The sequence below is a fragment of the Pelophylax lessonae genome (assembly GCF_965119305.1).
Source record: "Pelophylax lessonae genome assembly, chromosome: 13".
Classification (NCBI taxonomy): domain Eukaryota; kingdom Metazoa; phylum Chordata; class Amphibia; order Anura; family Ranidae; genus Pelophylax; species Pelophylax lessonae.
This window is the reverse complement of record NC_138780.1, coordinates 107,098,797-107,117,450: the sequence shown is the minus strand read 5'-3', so window position 1 is coordinate 107,117,450 and position 18,654 is coordinate 107,098,797. Positions and strand designations below refer to the sequence as shown.

General features: G+C 38.5%; 1 protein-coding gene across 3 annotated transcripts in view; it reads left to right on the top strand.

Moving 5' to 3' along the window:
* MEIS2 (Meis homeobox 2) overlaps window positions 1-18,654 on the top strand; it is a 189,587-nt gene that overhangs the window by 15,875 nt on the left and 155,058 nt on the right. For all 3 annotated transcript variants that reach the window (XM_082275577.1, XM_082275576.1, XM_082275575.1), the window contains exon 7: window positions 12,192-12,306. In XM_082275577.1, coding sequence (XP_082131703.1) covers window positions 12,192-12,306 — 115 coding nt within the window. The remainder of the gene's footprint in view (window positions 1-12,191; window positions 12,307-18,654) is intronic.

Below are 18,654 nucleotides of genomic sequence, written 5' to 3'. Positions count from 1 at the left end.
CTAACATTGCCAAATTTAATGTTCATTATTTTCACAACAGTCAAATATATAGTTCCTCTTGCTAGTGTGAAACTTGTATTGTGGGAATTAAAATAGGATAGGGGGTTTATAGTGTTAAACAGTGTTTTTGATAGATGGAGGATTGCCCTCAGTGTTCTGTTGTTGGGTTATTTTTGGGGATCTCGGCCTCCTTTCCACTGGACTGTATGTGCAGTTGCTGTAGAATGTGTGCCCTCCCTCCATAGTACGGGCGCTGTGTGTGTCTACTGGCACTGTCAGACACAAGTTGTTTCAGGTGCAGAGCCCACACCATGAAAAATTGAGCTTTACCATCCAAACACACTCACATCATTTTAAATACCATTAGATCATATTTTTTGTCATTCTCAGGGTGTTATTTTTTTTTTCTTATTTTTCACTTTCTTTTTTTTAAATTAATGGATTTCCAATTTGTGAGATTATATCAGAACATTATTGTAATAAACAGCATAGTTTAATAAAATTCGGTGTGAAATGGATCCATACATGTGTTATGTTTGTTACCTTACAATTCTCCTGTTTGTATATGTATATATGTATATAATACTCTATCAGGCTGTAGTGACTTTTCTTAAACAAAGTGCTGTAATCTTTATACTAGGCAATAGATTGTGCTTACTTTTTAAGCAATACCCATCATACATAAATTTATAACACAAGGCCATTTATTAAACCCTATTAAGGTAACACTTCATTACAGTAGATATAAAATATATTAACCTCTCATAACAATGATGAATTGGTGGACATATGACTCGCGGGATGAATCCAGATAGAAGAGTTTTATTTCCATATGTAAAACTTCAACACCTTTTTAAACTGAAAAAAAGCCAAAATAAGGGTTTGTTGGAGTGATGGGGGATAAAGCTGGGCTTTCATTGGTTGGTGTTTCTCAGATGTATTTTTAATTGTGTGTCTGTGTGTTGGCTAACTACACAGGTATACATTTTCTATACCTAATGTGTTTAATTTGTTTAATATTTGTCTTGTTTTTATTGCTTTTATTTTTTCATTGTTTATATGTTCTTTTATTTGCACAAAAGCACATACACACTTTCTCTATGAAGGTACAGCCTACTGCCAGTGTTGATCAGCAACTTGTGTAGTTCAGCAACAGTTGTCTGGTGTGCTTCTTAACAGTGCATAATTGTCATGCTCCCCTGATTATGTTACTAAAGATTAAAGTTTTGCAGCAATTTACCATGCATTATGGTTCAAGGTTCGCTTAATCAAAAAGAAATATTTTTATGATGGCCTTATTTACTTTACTGGCTTTGTTTACTTTGGTAATTCAATCAACATAATGAGAACAGTAAAATAAAATGTTTCCCGGGGTTCCGTTAACCAATGCAATAATTAATTTGAATTGGGTTCCTCAAAAAAATAATTCATTTTTTAGCAATACATATCTACTCTGGCTGGTAAAGGCACAGTCCACCCAAAATTGATATTTTATCTTTTGGTAGATTTTGGCGAGTTTCAGCTTCTCAGTGATTTCATTTGCAAGGTCACTGGGCTTGATTTCCCAGTCCCACTTACACAAGGGTACCCCACTCTTCCTGTCAAAAGGTTTTACTTTACATATGTAGAGAGTGCATTGGGTGGAGGAGGAGTAAAAGACTATACAGGATTGAAAGGAGGATTTAGGGTCTCTGATGGGAAGACCCTCACTTCTGGAAACCCTGACAGGTAAACAAAGCCAGTGGGTGATATTGGTTGTGGTGGATTCACTCTCGTTGATTGCTGTACCAACTTTTTTTTTTTTAAATGTCAGTAATTTAGTAAGTGAGCTACAGTGCCAAAAAAAGTTACCAGTGCACTAACTTTGTATGAGTAATTTATCCCAAATTACCTTTTTAATAGCTGGTAAATGGAATCATACCTAGAAATTAAATATTATTAGTCAATTTTTTACAGACACTGTTGGATTTTTTTTGGAAGTCTTTAATAAACGTTATTAAAACGACATAGTCCTATACTTTGGACAACATTGTCTTTATAACTTGTCCTCGTTTTTTATGCTTTGTCTGGAGGAAAGTTTCAAGTTCAAAGGTCAGTTTGTGATGTAAATGTGGTTTAGCTCATTTCTGAATGGTTTGTTGTCCCAATGGCTGATAGGTATTTGTCATGAACGTAAAGTAGGGCGTCTTTAGTGCTTTCAGGGTTTGTAAATCTGTTAGTCAAAGAATTTCAATCATTTCAGGAGTATGTCAGGTTATGATGCCAAGTTGGAGTGCGTTTCTTTATGAAGATGGTATATTTAGGTGCTTTCTAAAGCTCAGAATTGGACTTGTCAAGAATTCCCTGGCATTTGCTCCAGGCCAGTTTATGTTAGCTGTGCATCAGACAAATCTGTTACCCAGGACCTGATCTAGAAGGCCTTTTATATTATCAATACAGACCAATGAGGAGAATAGATACTGCAGAGTCGTTTTTTTTTTTTTTTAATTCTTTGTTAAGTTATATAGACTTTAGATAAAGTAAAAGCGCAGATTATAATAAAATAGAAACATTTGCCTTTTAGTTTTGTAAACTGTAAAATAAGGTTACTGTGGGCAACATTACATTTTGTTTTTTCGGTTTTCTAAATAGATCAACTTAACTGCAAGCCATTAAAGCTACATATAGACTATTTTGGTAAATCCATTATCATTTTTTCTTCTTGAAAGCAGTGTCCATTTGTGTATTACCCTATTATTTCTTCTCTAATCTCAGGGATGTGTTGATGCAGGCTGTAGTTAGTCGCCCCTCATTAAGTATCATATATAGTAAATAAGAGTCTCAGCTGTAATGAGTATAATTTCATATTTCTGTGTCACCAGGAGGTTAACAATGACACTTAGTAAATAAAAACAAATGTATTTTTAAACGTGGAAATACGTTGAATGGCGAATAGGGGTGATTTGCCAAAGACGTAAACCTATCCCCAGGTTGGTAGATCTTTGTTCACTTCCTAAACAGGATATAAGAATTTATATATAAAAGAAAAAAAAATCTGAATTCTCAATCTATCTTGAATAGGACCTGCCAGAAATAACAGCAGCTGCAGAAAGTCTGCTCACATGTGAATCTGTTGAAATGATGCAATGTATATGGTAGGCATTACTTTGTGTTATCTAATGGGAGTCATACTGTGAGTATCAGGAATTACACTGCATGTGAGGTGGAAATGATACTAGGAGCATATGATGGCAATTACTCTCTGCATATGAGGAATAGGAACATTGTGTGATCTCTTTCATTATAACACACTGCACTGAAATATCCCAGTGCTAAATCCTATATCACTTGAATCTGGAGTCATTGCACCTATTTGTTGAAATTTGTGTCAGATATGTCATTGGATTCTGTGTATAATAGTGCATTGATGTTGGCTATATGATCAGTAGGACGTCTTGGGCAGCATGGCGGCTATGTGCTTAACGTTCTAGGCTTACAGCTCTGAAATCTTGCTTTCATTTTCCACCAGGGAGACTAACTACAGAACATATACACTATGTTTTCTCTGTGTTTATGTGGGTCCACTCCGTGTTCTCCAGTTTTCTCCTACATAAAGAGAAAACCTACCGGTAGAGTTATCGGCTTCCAACCATATCTGGTCCTAGGCTGTGTATGATAGGGACATTAGATTGCACGCTTCTAAAGAGGCATGGATTGATGTGAATGATTCCCTATACTCTGTGAAGCAATAGGACTAATTTACAAAGGGAGTAGAGAATGTGCACTAAGTAAAGTAAATAAAGTGAAGTGTAATCACTTTCAATAAGCAGTCATGTGCCGCAGAAAGTAGAAAGAAAACATACATTTTTTCTTACACATGATTGGCTTATTAAAGTGAACACGGCTATATTTTATTTACTAAGCTCAGTAAACACGCACTTCACAAACTGAACATTCACTTTGCTGAGTGAGCAGTCTTTATTCCTTTAATACTTTAATAAATCAACCCCAAAGATTAAAAGTTTGGTGCCATAAAAATACAAGAATAAAATAGCCATTCAAAGCCATATGTAAGAAGTTTTTTCATGAAGCAAACTAACTCTGCTACATCAAGATACGGTATATAAAAGTAAAATAATTGGAGTGGTGTGGCTTTTGAGCCTTATTGGGGTATTTTAATATTTTGTGCTTTATTCAACATTGTTGTGTCACATAGATGTAAAATACAAAAAATATTTTAGAAACAATAAAATACACCAATTCTGATTCTGGGAAAGTTTTATATCCATTTGGAGCTCAGATACACATGAGATGTTTCAGGGCCTGGTAGCAGGAGGTTAGCATGCTATTAACAACTGCTTTGCAATTTCTTAGAAGTCAGCAGTGGTGGTTCAAGAAAGTATTTCCGCTGTCAGAGATAGAAGTGAGCACAGATTCTCTGGGCAAAGTTAGAAAATAATTACTAAGTCTCAGTTTAGTGCTCATGAGGAAAAGCTCAGCGAGGGAGTATGCTACTAAGAGATTAAAAATTCACTTTTAGAGTAGTTGTGGTCTCTATTTCTATCAACAAAGCAGCCCCGTTGCCTCTATAGCTGGTAATTTCGCAAGACCTTTGCATGTTAACATAAAAATGTGTTTCAATGACATCAGATGATATCAATGCTATGTTTTATTTTACTTGTATGTAAAATGCAGATAAAATGAAATGTGAGGAAACATGATGTCTGAGTAGTGTACTAGTATATCTTTAGAAATAGTTAAATCAGGCACTAAAAGAGTAGGTAAAACAGAAAATGAAAACCATGCATCTTATAGATATCACTGACTTCAAAGGCCTCTTCAGTCTTAAAATATAGTTTGTACAGAATTACAAGAAGTCATAGTCTGTGCTCAATGCCAGGCTCCTCCAGTACTCTTATCTAGTGAGCACTGGACCTTGCTGTGCTGTGCTGGGAAAAATGTGCCCATTGGATTCTCTGCTAGGATGATAAAAGGGGTACAAGGGTGGAAGTGACATGGCATACAAGACTATTGTGACCTCTCAACGTATAGTTCCTGTTAGAACACATACAACATACAATTGCACTGTATAGGATGCGGACAGAGATATATGTCTCTTGGGAAACAATAAATCTGCAGTATTCCCCAGTGTTCTTGTACTTAAAATTAATAGTAGAATGAAAACCTTTTGTTATGTCTCAGCAGAAGAGTTGGCAACAACTTACAAAGTAAACATACTAACAGTATGTACCTGCATGCTGCACATAAACAGAAACTATATTATATATATATATATTTTTTTTTTTTCCCTATAGATTTACAGAATAATCATAAAAGGAGTAATTTATTAAACTTATTAAATAAAAACAAAGTGCAGCTGTATATGCTGTTTTATAGTTTTAGCAATATCCAGAGATGTTAGTAAATCAATGTTTTAACCTTCCCAGGGAGAGAGTTTTCTGATAAAGTCGGGTTTTGCAGGGCAGACTATTGTGTAAATGAGAAACACATTCTAGGCGCAGAGATCTCTTGTGGCAGTGCAAGTACAAGCTCTTCCCATATTGTCTCCTGCTTTTATATTAATTACAACTTGCATTATCAGCTGCGGGGCTGCGGCCCGGCAAATAGAAAATGCCTTCCCAGGGGACCCTGCTTCTTGGATGTCTTTTTCATCCGCTTTGTATTGGGCTGCTCAATATTCCCAGCTTTTCACCTGGAAACTCTGCTCTTTAATACAATTAGATGGGTGCAGGAAAAGCACATTTGTAGCCTGAATTATTAAGGTTTCTGTTGAATGTCTGCCTATGTACCCACAAGCATGCTGCATAGTCACTTTTGTGGGTATTATATTTATGTTTAATTTATTGCTGTTATACTTGTGTTCACAGGAAAAGAAGAGGTAGAATCCATCTGCCTGTCTGCCTATTTCTGTTTACTTATACTGTATCATCTGTGATTTATAAATGCATTTTCCTGGATTTTTATTGTCATAAAATATATGCCATTATCACCCTTTTCTTTCTGTAGGGGGGAAGAGTCACAGCTCAGTGCTGTTGTCACTGCACAGAATAATTAACCTTATATTGTTGTCTCTGTATGTATATGGGATTATTCTGTGTTCACCCATCCCCCACACCTTTTGCACTGGGAGATAACCCACATTGTCCTCCCTGTATGTTAAAGGGTCTCATTGTGCCTTATGTTATTTTGTTATTGTTTTGATGATCATGTATCTCCCAGGCTTTTTCCAGTACAGTTTTTAATGTTGAGTTTCCAGTTTTCTAGCCCAGTATCGAGCCATGCTAGTCAAGAACTCTGTACCCCCAACAGCTATTTCATAACAAAAGCAACTCTTATTAGAGTATTTTATAACAAAGTACGAAAGCAGCAGGAGCCCAAACAACCAATCAGATATTAGCTGTCAATAATCTACCCCTTCTAAGATGATGATAGACTATCAATGATTATAAGGCTCTAGCACAGACTGCTCATAGACATACGGTATACCGTTTGGCCATTGCCCAATACTCTTCTATGGGGACAAGAATTGATTAAAATGGATTTTCCAGAAAATTGCTATGGTTTAATGGAGGTAAGGCTTGCCTCATAAATATCTGCTCAGTGCATAAAAATGGACACAAAACATACTTAGTGGTTTGTGTTGTGGGACTTCTACAAATCTATAGAGTGCCAGCAATCACTTGATGTGTCTGGGTACAGTCTTACTGCACAGCACTGTTCTTTGTGCTATGTGCCTGAAATTTCCCCTATGATTTTTCAACTCTTGCTTTGCAATAAGCTTCCAATAAAATTTTGAAACAGCATCATCACATATCCAAGGACCCGACTGGGTCATTTCAGCAGGGAAAACTTGTTATTACTGTACTTTTAGGCGCTTTGTTGCCTTTAACTTTATTACCCAGTCTTGCTGTATGCTACATTCCTCTGTCCAGTAGTTGATAGTACACAAGTTCTTAAAAAAGTCTTTCAAGCAGCTAATATTAATCTGCACACTGCCAGTGGTGTAATCATTTACCTTCATTTTTCAGGAGCAGATGTCATACTTATCATGGAGTTTTGTGGCCTATTTGCTGGCATTATTAGGGGAGTGTAGGATTGCATTCACACTGGGTGGGAGCTGGGACTCTGGTTGTTACAGTGTATTAATTAGCCTGGGTTATTAGCGCATGCAGGTGACAAGTAAGGCAGCTGTTTCAAGTGTTTAAGGAATGCGTCCACCTTGCTTTTCAGCTACACAATTCATTATCTAGAATGGGACCTCCTTGTGTCCTCCAAAAAAAAAAAAAAAGATACATTTGAATTGAATGATTTACAGTTTAATTGCATTTCCTTTCACTTGAATGTTGTATAAATGTAAGTTATGGGATATAGTTAGTTCTTCCTCAGAGGCTGAAACATTAGCAGTACTTAATACAAAGTAGAAGGTATTAATACATTGTTGGTAAGGACAAACATGAAGGCAGTTCAAATATGTGAGCGTTTGTATTTGCGTGTCCTAATGAAAATATGAATGCTAATGAATTACATTTTTGCACTAAACACTGATTTATGAAATGCACCCAAAATTGTTCAAGTTGAAGGATTTGATCAAGACAGTGTGACTATTGTGCCAAATGTTTAAAAAAAATCCCACAAAAGTCTGCGCCAAATAAATATTTTTTTATAGAAAACAAGCTTGTCAATATTTGGCAACAAGATATTTGTACTGCAACATATTAGTTTATGTGAAATGCAATTCACCACATTTAGATGTGCCGTGTGACACCTTCCATTCCTCCACATCCACCAACCATTGTTTATCTGGCTGTATTTACCATGGAGATTTACAGGCCTTCATAGGGAAGCATCATTTTTAATTGTAACATTAGTATTTATCAAGCTCCCTATCTTCATTTAAGCTCATTTTTTTTTATTAGCTGCAAAACTTTGCGAAGTGTTAAACACAACAGAGAATAGATGGAAGGGAACAAGCATGTAGTGAACCTCATTAAGGATTGGCTTCCAATGTACTGCCCCCAGTGATTCCACATTGTCATCTTTATTCAGTTTGCCTTGTATAATATAAATAAGTGTACTGTTAGTTCATCTTAAGATTAATTACTTATTGTTTAATCTTGATAGTTTTACAATACAGTGAAATGTGATAGGATAGGAAGTTAAAAAGGGTTGACAATCCCCCCAAAATGTAGGATGCTTTAGGTGGCTCTGCTGGCACCATCCGTCTCAAAAAGCTTTGACTGAAAAGTTGAAGGAGATAAATAGGTGGGAAGTCATAGGCTGATCAGTGAATGCATCCTATCAGATGCAGCTGCTGTTTGAGTATGCATTGCAGCCATAGGTGGCTTACTGAATACAATAGATTGCTCCATTAATGCTGTTTGGTTTGGGTGGAGCAATCTGTTTGTTTTCTCTAATAGATAAATCTATACATGTATGGCTAGACTTGAGTCCTTCCACAGTGCCAGGTCTGTGGTATGTCTGTCTCAGAATATGTTGGCTCACATTGCACAGTAACTTCAATTTAGATTACAGGAATACAGTAAACCATTGCGGGGGTTACGTTCCGGACCCAGCCGCGAAAAGTGAAAATCCGCGAAATAGAAAAACCCTATTAAAATGCATTGTAGGCATGTTTTTTTACTGTCACTGTACATGTAAAAGCATTTTAAGGTCTTTAAACACACTTTTAAAACAATAGAAACTCATTTAAACACATAAAAGATACTGAGAGACATAGCAAGAGCTATGGAAAACACAAAAATATTTCATTTTTAATGATTTATATAGTAAAATAACATTACAAAAAAAAACGCAATATACCGGGGCCGCAAAAACTGAACTGCGATGGAGCGGGGGTTTACTGTATTAATATCATATAAAATTCGCCATGGCATTAAATAGTCTATTTTATTTTTTTAGCATTGCCTTACACACACACCATACAATCTTAATTCAAGTTTTCTTTGATTGATTCTCATTAATTGCTTGTTTTTTTAAGATTGTATTTCCTTTACCAACATTTCTCTGATAGGTGTGTTCTGTCTTGCAGTCCTAGTTCCAGTCTCTCCAGTAGATATTCATTTGGCAGTGTATATGAACAGCAGGGGATGTTGGCCCTCACACTGTGAAGTCAGACAATTTATGTTTGAAACTTCCTCTAGGCTTGTCTTATCAGTCATTTCTGCAGTGCATAGTCATTTTAGATTGAAAGTTTCATAGTGTATGCTCAGTAGCGCTTTGCAACAAGAAATGTTAAATCTGAGAGATGAGCAGTTACTGTAAATCTGAAATTCCTTCTGTCAGCCCGAGTACAGCATCTGCCTTACTTTTTCATCCCCGTGACGTCATATGTTGAACAGCAGGAGTGACTGCCATCTGGCTAGCCCATTGCCAAATGGCCCTTGAGAGGCACTGCAAGGTCTATGTTGTAGCTAATGAGTTGTCTTAATATAAGCGCAAGACTTTTTAAAGCTGCCTGAGCATGTGCAAATCAGGCTGAGTAGAACATCTCCCTCTTGGTGGTGGACAGCCCAGTCTGGAACAGATTTGACCATTCACGGCCATGGATAAATTTGACAGATATGGGAGGTCCATACAGATGCCAAATGGCGATATTGTGTAACAGACAATAAATGTGATAATTTAGGAGCTGCTCATACACCAATGCCACCCGTTTAACAATTGAATCTTTCATCCCACCCAAACAATATTCTGAGCAGAAGGGAAGATTGGTGGCTGCCCAGCGATAGTGGGCAGAGAAGTCTAAAATGAGACTTCTTTAAAAATGAGCAAACAATACCTAAATCTACCTTTATAAAAATATATTCTGTAGATGTATTGCACATTTTAGGCTGCAGTCTTTATTTTTTGCAGTTTCATTACAAAGTCCTCTCTGATGTATATCATTCGTATTGTGGCTTACGCACATATGTCCCACTTTCTACTTCATGCAGCCACTTCTGGTTTTCCCAGTTACTGCACATGCACGTTCCCATCAGGCTTATTGAAGCTGAATCCCAGGCAAACAGTTTAAAACAAAGATGGGAACTGTGTTACCCACTAAACAGATATTTCGGTCTATCCAGTCTTGAATTTTTCACAGGTCTATCACAGCACAGCCCTGCCAGGGCAAGAGTCTGGATTTTCTTTGAAGCAGTTAAAGTGGAACTTCAGTCCCTTTGATAGTTAAAATACCCCCCATCCCTATCGGCACCACCATTTTTGATTGTCCGGCACATGCATAGATGTGCCAAAGGGCTCTCTGCTACTTTAAGGGCCTGGCAGAGCTCTGCGGTGCATCTGCAGACACTCTAGCTGTGCTCATGCATGCTCAGAAAAAGTGGTTCCAGCCCCCTTTCATTGTGCTGTTCTCACGCACTTTCCCATAGGAAACCTGCACATGCATAGTGCTCAGGGTCTCTGCTGGGCCCCAAAGCCCAGCAGAGAACTTCAGCACATCTGTGCACATGTGTGCTATGCCATTATTGCCTAGGAGAGAAGGAGGAAGTGCTGCCCTGCAGCACAAGAAAAAAAAAAAATATCCAACTGTGATAGAGGCAGATTGTTGGAGTCTGGTACACCCACATTGACTTTTGGGAAGAAAGCCCATTTTAGGTAACACTTAACAGGCCTTGTTCTGTCCACAGCTTGTGATTGGACAGTGAAAGGAGAAGCAGCTTACCGATGAACCCATCTCTCTGTCACTCTGCTTTCTCTTTCTATCAGCATGTCCCATGGTATCACATGAGCACTGTAGCACCTCTGATTGCCTGCTTCTGACACTACCCCCTCTCCAAGTCTGAGTCATTTTGTACAGGGTACTGCAAGAGGCTGTAAAGGCCCGTACACACTTGACGAAAATCAGACGAAATATCCTCCGATTTTTCTTTGTCTTCTCAGCGTTCATTACCGTTTTTAGTCGACAGTGCATAAATGTTCATGAAATTTCTCGTCCGATTTTTCTTTTTTTTGGCACATTTGTTCCTAGACTTCCAGGTTGTCAGCAACTTCAGATCATGCGCGGTCTTTCGTATCCTATTTTTCACGGACGTACTGCATACACATCAAACGAAAATCGGTCGTCTGGGGACGGACGAAAAAAAATTTTGGTGTTTGTCCCTCCCTCCGTTTTTTTTCGTTGAAAATGTCGGCATCGGCTGCTGAAAGCTCTGTACACACTAGGCGAAAATTGGATGATTTCACATCGGGCGGGAATTTTCAGCAGATTTTCTACTAGTGTGTACCCTGCTTTACCCAGATAAATTCAGGAACTTACAATGCTTGCATTAAAAAGCTACATTTAATAATATATTAATGAATGTAGATCATCATTTACTTCTGTCCTTTATGTCTGCCAAGTATCCAGCTTAAAAAAAAGTGGGATCACACTTTAACTTGGCAGGACAGAATAATATAAAGATTATACCCTTTAGGAAAACAAAACTGCCCCACAAGATTCTTTTGTTCATAGTAGCAGGGAGCAGCATATAATACAATGTAGGAAAGAGACTTGTATCTGCTTTAATCTACACTTTGTCTATAAATATAAAATTGTAGAACTTTTAGCCTGATACAAAGAATTGTGTTAGTGATAGTTTTGCTAAAATATATCACATCCTGAAGCTGACATTCATTGTGCACTATCTGAGTCAGAAATTCTAATCATATTGACATTCACGGATTTACCAAAACTCTGACGCAGTTCATTAATGGTATTTTGGTGGGGCTTTTTGTGTATTCTTTTTTTACATATCAAATTCTCACTTTTCATTTTGGGAATCTCTAGTATGCAGATGAGTCAAGGTGATGTGCAAAGTGTGTGCAGCTAATTAGCATATTCCCAAATAGAGCATATTAGCGGCACACATTTGAGAAAAGAGCAGAATAATGATCTGCAAAGTGTTAGAGCATTTGTGCAGATGTCCATATAAATGTCTTGATGAAGTCAACAATGTAACTTTGACTGAGAAAAAGAAAAAAATGATACCCGCCACTGGTTAGTACAACATACAAATGTAGCTACTCTTCATAAATACAAATAGCATTGGATGGAATGGGAAGAACATGTATGTATATGTTGGTGTTTCCATGTGCTGAAGCAGGACTTTCTTGCTGATGGGTCATCTTCATTACCTAACTTTCCTTTTCAATTTTTTTATGCTGTCCTCTTCTCTGACCGGGGCTAACATCAGAATCCTGCCTCATGGCGAGATCACGATGATGCAGTATCCACGCATTCTGCTGGAACGCCGGGACCCTCCAGTGGTGGCCATGCTTCACAAAGTGGGGACAACAGCAGTGAACAAGGTAGGACTCACTTTAAATATAATGACTAGTGTTCATAATGCTTTCATTCCTATACCAGGAAAGTCATCTTACCTTCATAAGCAATTCAGCAACATACCTGAATAACACCTGACAGCTTGATTGTTGCTTCAAATACGTTTGTAGTGCTTGAAGCAAGCAAGGAAAGTTTAGCCATAGTTAAAACATTTTTTTTTTTTTTTTGGTAAAATGTGTTCATGAAATGTATATATATATATATATAGAGAGCAAGATACTGTATAGCAGTCTGACTTGGTCATAAAGTTTTCTCTAACACCACAATGTGTCAGAAGTTTTATCTCTACAAGACCACATATACCAAAAACCAAAATTTGGTTCATAAGTGTAACATCCTTGTCTTTGCTGTATTAGATACATTTAAGATGGCCGCCCTTTAGATGCATGGCTGTTCAATCATGTAAATCCATTGATAAAGGATTTGGGGTATGGGGTTTAAACCCTTGTATAACACATGAATATTGCTCTAGTTGACATGCCTTGACTTTCAGAGTCGGATGGCATATGAAGCACACTGCTAACAATCCCATTTGTTGGGTCTGTCAGTTAATGGTATTATGAAATGTTTATGTTCCTCCCTGGAGTCTTATGGTAAAGTTGCTTTGCCAGTTCTTGGTGCTGTAAATAACTTTACCTTCGTTGTATTGCATTACCTTTAATTTCTAGCAGTATAGTTGGTTGTTTAATCAAATAGATAGTCGGTAAGCTGCAATAGCTGAAATACACACAAGTCTTTATATAATTAATACTGAATTTCAGGTTGGTTTTTCTGAGCTGACTAAGAGGCTGCATTCAGATGTCTCTGGCCTTTGTTTCATAGAGTCTTGTGAAAGACAGCCATGTGCAGCCTTTATCAATCAGCTAGATATAGAAGGCAATTCAATAAGGCATTTGCAACATATTTCTGGCAGCGTGGATGTAGTCATGTTCCAAGTCCATGAAACCCCATTCATTGTTAATACTGATGTGTTTGGCAAATTAATGCAATTCTTATTTGTGACGCTTTTACTGTCTGCCGCAATTGTTGCGACACATTTATAAAGAAATACCATCATATTGGTAATAAGGAAAGTGGAGGTAAATAAGACCTCTTCCATGTTGGAGTACATTGTGTTGCACGTACAATTATTGGGGGAGATTTACTAAAACTGGTGCACAGAGAATCTGGTGCAGTCGTGCATAGTAACCAATCAGCTTCTAATTTCAGTTTGCTCAGTTAAGCTTTGACAATAAAACCTGGAAGCTGATTGGTTACTATGCGCAACTGCCCCAGATTCTGTGTGCACCGGCTTTAGTAAATCTCCCCCATTGTGTTGCATCTTTGAGACAATTCTGCAAAGTAGTTTTTCTGCCATTTGTTGCACCACCGTGAGACAGATCTGTAATGAGTATCTACAATGCTCTTTATAGTTTTCACAGATTGTCTTTTGGAATTTTTGCAGACTGTAGAAGGATAGTTTCTGATGGGTTGCTAGGCGTTACTTCATAACATGACTCTTTGCTTTGTGTTATTACATAAAGGCCGGTGTGTTCTATGGGGCTGCATGGATTGTGTGGAATGTGTTTGCTGGGTTGCTATATAGCTCTGTGTACATTGTGAACTTCTCAGTGATATATGGAAGCCGTCCACTCGGTCAGACTATACCATTGGCTGTGTTGTGTGTGTGGAACTTCCCATCAGTGTGTTGTCTGCCATCTCTCAAGCCCTGAATGCTACACAAGCTTTTTGTACACAGGATGAAGCTGTGGGCCTCCTGCCTTTCACATCATACATAGAGAATTTTACTTGCAAACTGTGAGGAGATACAGGTTAAAAAATGTATGTCTGTGACCCCTTCACTAGGAATATTGTCCATTGCATTCATTCTTTGCTGCCATTGGATGGTTTACTTTTTATTTTGCTGATACCTATTGGCAGGGCTGCTGTTAGAAATCGTGGGGCCCCGTACAGACTACCTGGCAGCCCCCCCCCCCCCCAAGAAAATATTAAAGATATTTTTAGCTAAAATTACAACAGAATCACTATTAGCAGACACAAATATAACATAACTCACATAATTCCTGCTAAATCTAGAAAAAAAAACGTGTTAAATAAAAATGAAGATGAGATGAGAAAAATATACAGGCTGGCCAATTGGAGCTAAGTGATCAGAGAGACAGAGGAAGAGAAACAAAGTTACAAATAAACTCCTGAGCAGAGATAACATTAGAGCAAGTGCTGGGAGGGGGCCCACACAAGGGAGGGGATTAGTGAGGGACAACTGTCTCTTTCTCAGCAGATAAAAGCTGATAGCAGGGAGAGGGACAGATCAGATTCAGGTGCTGGAGGAAGATTTCTGTATTTGTTGTCCATCACTAATCCCCCTCTTTGTGTGGGCCCCCCTGTATGCTCTGGCCCCCTACAAGAGGGCTGGTGCCCCCCCCCCCCCTATCAGCGGCCCTGCCTATTGGACTTCTCTATCATAAAAGATAGAGTTTTATATCATCATTTTATCAGAGGCATATTTATTTATATTGCAGAAAGCAGCTCAAGCTTCAATACCTATGTTTTAACAATTGTATTTGACCTAAACAACATGTAGGTAAATGTGTTATACACAATATAGCACATTTTATTTCCAGCCTTTGCAGTCCCTGCTTTACTGCACTCTTATCTATATAGTGCAAAGTAAGTCATTACATCCTATTTGATTTCTTCGGTACTGGTATGTCTCCAGTAGTCTGGAATATAAATAGTTATTACACATTAGCGCATTTTGCACATTATTTCTGTTCTCTGCTTAAATATGCTATATAGAATTAGTAGGGTCATCTTTAATAATAGGCCGTTTCCCATAACAATCAGGTGTTTATTTTTATTTTAATCTTTGCAAATGACTGGTGGAAATAGGTTGGTTGTTCTGAACATCACTTGCAGTGATTAAGTTTAGGAAAGTTACAGAAAAGGTTGGGCAATTTTGTACTAATCTGTACCAAAAGCAAGCTTTCAAGCTATGAAATGCTGTCAGCCTGTAGCTCATGTAGTGCTGCTTAGACTAGCAGTGAAGTATAAGAATTCCGTATGATGGACATGTGGATGGTGGGAAGGGGAGGTGGTGGCGATGGAATTCTTTACCCTCAGGAACAGGTTTTGCTAAACTGCCCAGAGGGTTCACACACAGATCACACACCGGATTCCAGCACATTATTCACACGCCAGTGCTGCAAGCTCTTTATTTGTGTTATTATTCCGTTAAATATTTGTTGTAACCATGTACAAACTCCACTTACAGTCACTTGTCTGTGAGAGGCTCCAGATCGTCATCTATTATAAGCACAAGTCAGCTGTGCAGCTCTTGCCTTTAGGCAGTGATTACACTCTCGCCATATTTATGTTATTCTACATAAAAATAAATGTTCAGGCAAATCAGTGGAATTGGTGACTATTCAATAATCTTTGTTCCTAGACACATAAATGTTTAGAGAATGTGATAGCAGACAAGACAACTTGGGGTTGATTTACTAAAACTGGAAAGCGCAAAATCTGGTACAGCTCTGCATCTAAACTAATCAGTTTCCAGGTTTTGTTTGTCAAAGCTCAATTGAACAAGCTGAAGTTAAAAGCTGATTGGCTACCATGCACACTTGCACAGCTGCACCAGATTTTTCACTCTTCAGTTTTAGTAAATCAACCCCAAACCCCCACCCCCCCCCCCCCTCCAATTTGAAGTTTACTAGTTGGAATTAGTTGCTGGTAGATAGGCTGAACTTTTGCCATTTGTGATATTAACCCAAAATATTCTGGTGCTTGGAGTTTTCTGTGGGCATCAGCAGTTTATCTTGCAATGCTGACCAAATACTTGTTTGTTTCTGTAGAGTGATGCACATATCAGGTCTTTATTCCATCTAATTTGCATGTTAAATGTTTAGTGCTTATCATGTGATTTTCTCATTACTGGAGTGCCAGTTCTTGTTTCTTTGTGCATTGTCATTAAATTTAGGTGCCTAGGTTGACTGATAGGATTGTTCAAGCCACATTGGTGCCACCGGGCACAGAAGTAGTTGCTTGGCTTTAAGGCCCCTTTCACACAGGCGGACCGTTCAGATCCACCTGTCAGTTTTTTTGGCGGATCTGAACGGTCACCCTATGCATCTCTATGGGGCATTGGATGTCAGCGGAGACATGTCCGCTGACATCCGATCCGACCCATCAAATCTGGACAGATGGAAACCCTATTTGCCATCCGTCCAGCGGATCGGATTGGATCGGATGAGAACGGACAGACGGTCCGTTCCCATCCAATTCCCCCATAAAGATGCATGGGGACCTGACAGCTCTGTCTCCGCACTCAGCGCAGAGACACAGCTGTCATCCTCCTGTTCAGTGGGTGATCGGCAGAGAAAAACGGAGTCCGCCTGACGCAAGTGCAAGTTTGAAGCTGATTGCATGTTGTGGGGTAATTCAGACAGATGGTAAACACAAAACACATTGAGGTTGATTTACTAAAACTGGAGAGCGCAAAATCTGGTGCAGCTGTGCATGGTAGCCAATCAGCTTCTAACTTCAACTTGGTCTATTAAGCTTTGACAAAAAAAAAAAAAACCTGGAAACTGATTGGTTTCTATGCACAGCTGAACCAGATTTTGAACTCTCCAGTTTTAGTAAATCAACCCCATTGATAAATACCACCTATGTGGCCAGCAGAACATGACTGGGAAAGTTGATGAGCTATACTTGTGTTGTAAGAAGTAATAGGCACCTTTCACACGGGCAAACCGATCCGATCCGATCCGCCTGTCAGTTTTTCAGGTGGACCTGATCGGATGCTGCATGCATCCCTATGGGGCAGCGGATGTCAGCGGTGACATGTCTGCTGACACCCGCTGCTCTCCGGTCCGATCCTGTCCGTGAAATACGGACGGATGGAAACCCTATTTTCCATCCGTCTGGAAGATCGAATCGGATGGGATCGGATGAGAATGGACAGGCGGTCCGTTCTCATCCGATCTCCCCATAGAGGACAGCGGGGATCTGACAGCTCCTATTTCCACCAGTCATTTGCAAAGATTAAAATAAAAAAAACACCTGATTGTTATGGGAAACGGTCTATTATTAAAGATGACCCTACTAATTCTTAATAGCCACAAAGAATATAAATCCACTTTGTATGCACCAAAATCCTTCGTAAACCCAGATATTACCTCGTTAAAGTAGAAGTGACTTTATCACTGTACTGTTGATAGCCTCATGTGAGGCACCTACCTCGCCCCACACATTACAGGCTGCCTGCAGAAAACTACAAAAACAAGGCAGATGCAGGACCATTCCCCCTGCACAAGGACAGAGAGCAGCAGCAACAGGTCTTTATTGCAGGAAATAATAAATGTCCGGTGCTACAATCCACATCAAATATTTAAATAACAGGATAACCTGTTGTTGTCCATCTCAGGACAATTGCTGCACATACCATTCAAGATTGATGTAAAAGTAAAAGTCCGCCAGCTTTAAACAACTTGAATAAAATACGTAGCAATGTTATTAATGATCCAATAAGACACAAGGAGAATCCATAATAACAGCAAGGTTGACGTGTTTCGGCCCTTCTTTGACTAAGGCCCTGAGTAGGGCTATAACCCGTCAACCCTGCTGTTATTATATATTCTCCTTGTGTCTTATTGGATCATTAAAAAAAGTTTCTATGGATTTTATTTAAGTTGTTTCAAGCTGCTGGATATTACTTCTCCATTTATTGCAGGAAGTTCCTGTTTTACACCGAATTACTGTACAGATCTGCAAAATTGCACAAAAAACGCCAAGATTCAAGTAAGAATTTACATACCTTTTGTACCTAGAAAAAATGAGGTTATCCCCGAGTTCAGCTTTAAGCATTGCTTACAATAGCCCTCAATGTTTAGTTTTTGTGTGAATTGTGCATAATGCGGATTCTCTAGAGCAGTTCTTTTTTAACCAGAGTTCTGTGGAACCCTAGAGGACCCCCAAGGGTTGTTAGAGGTTCCTTAAGCAATCTTTTTAGCTATCTGTAAGGTTTATTGTGTAATGACCACAAGTGTAAGGATCATTCTTCCCACTGATCCTCACACAAATGTACTATGAGCTGTAGATATAGTAATTATTAGAAGGTTTCATTGAAAGTAGAAAGTTTTTTCAAGGGTTCTTCTGTGTTTAAAAGTTTGGGAAAGTTTGCTCTAGAGAGACCATGGGGATGATTTACTAAAACTGAAGAGTGCTAAATCATGTGCCGCTCTGCAGAGAACCCAATCAGCTTCCAGTTTTTTGTCCAAGCTTAATTGAACAAAGTGAAGTTAGAAGCT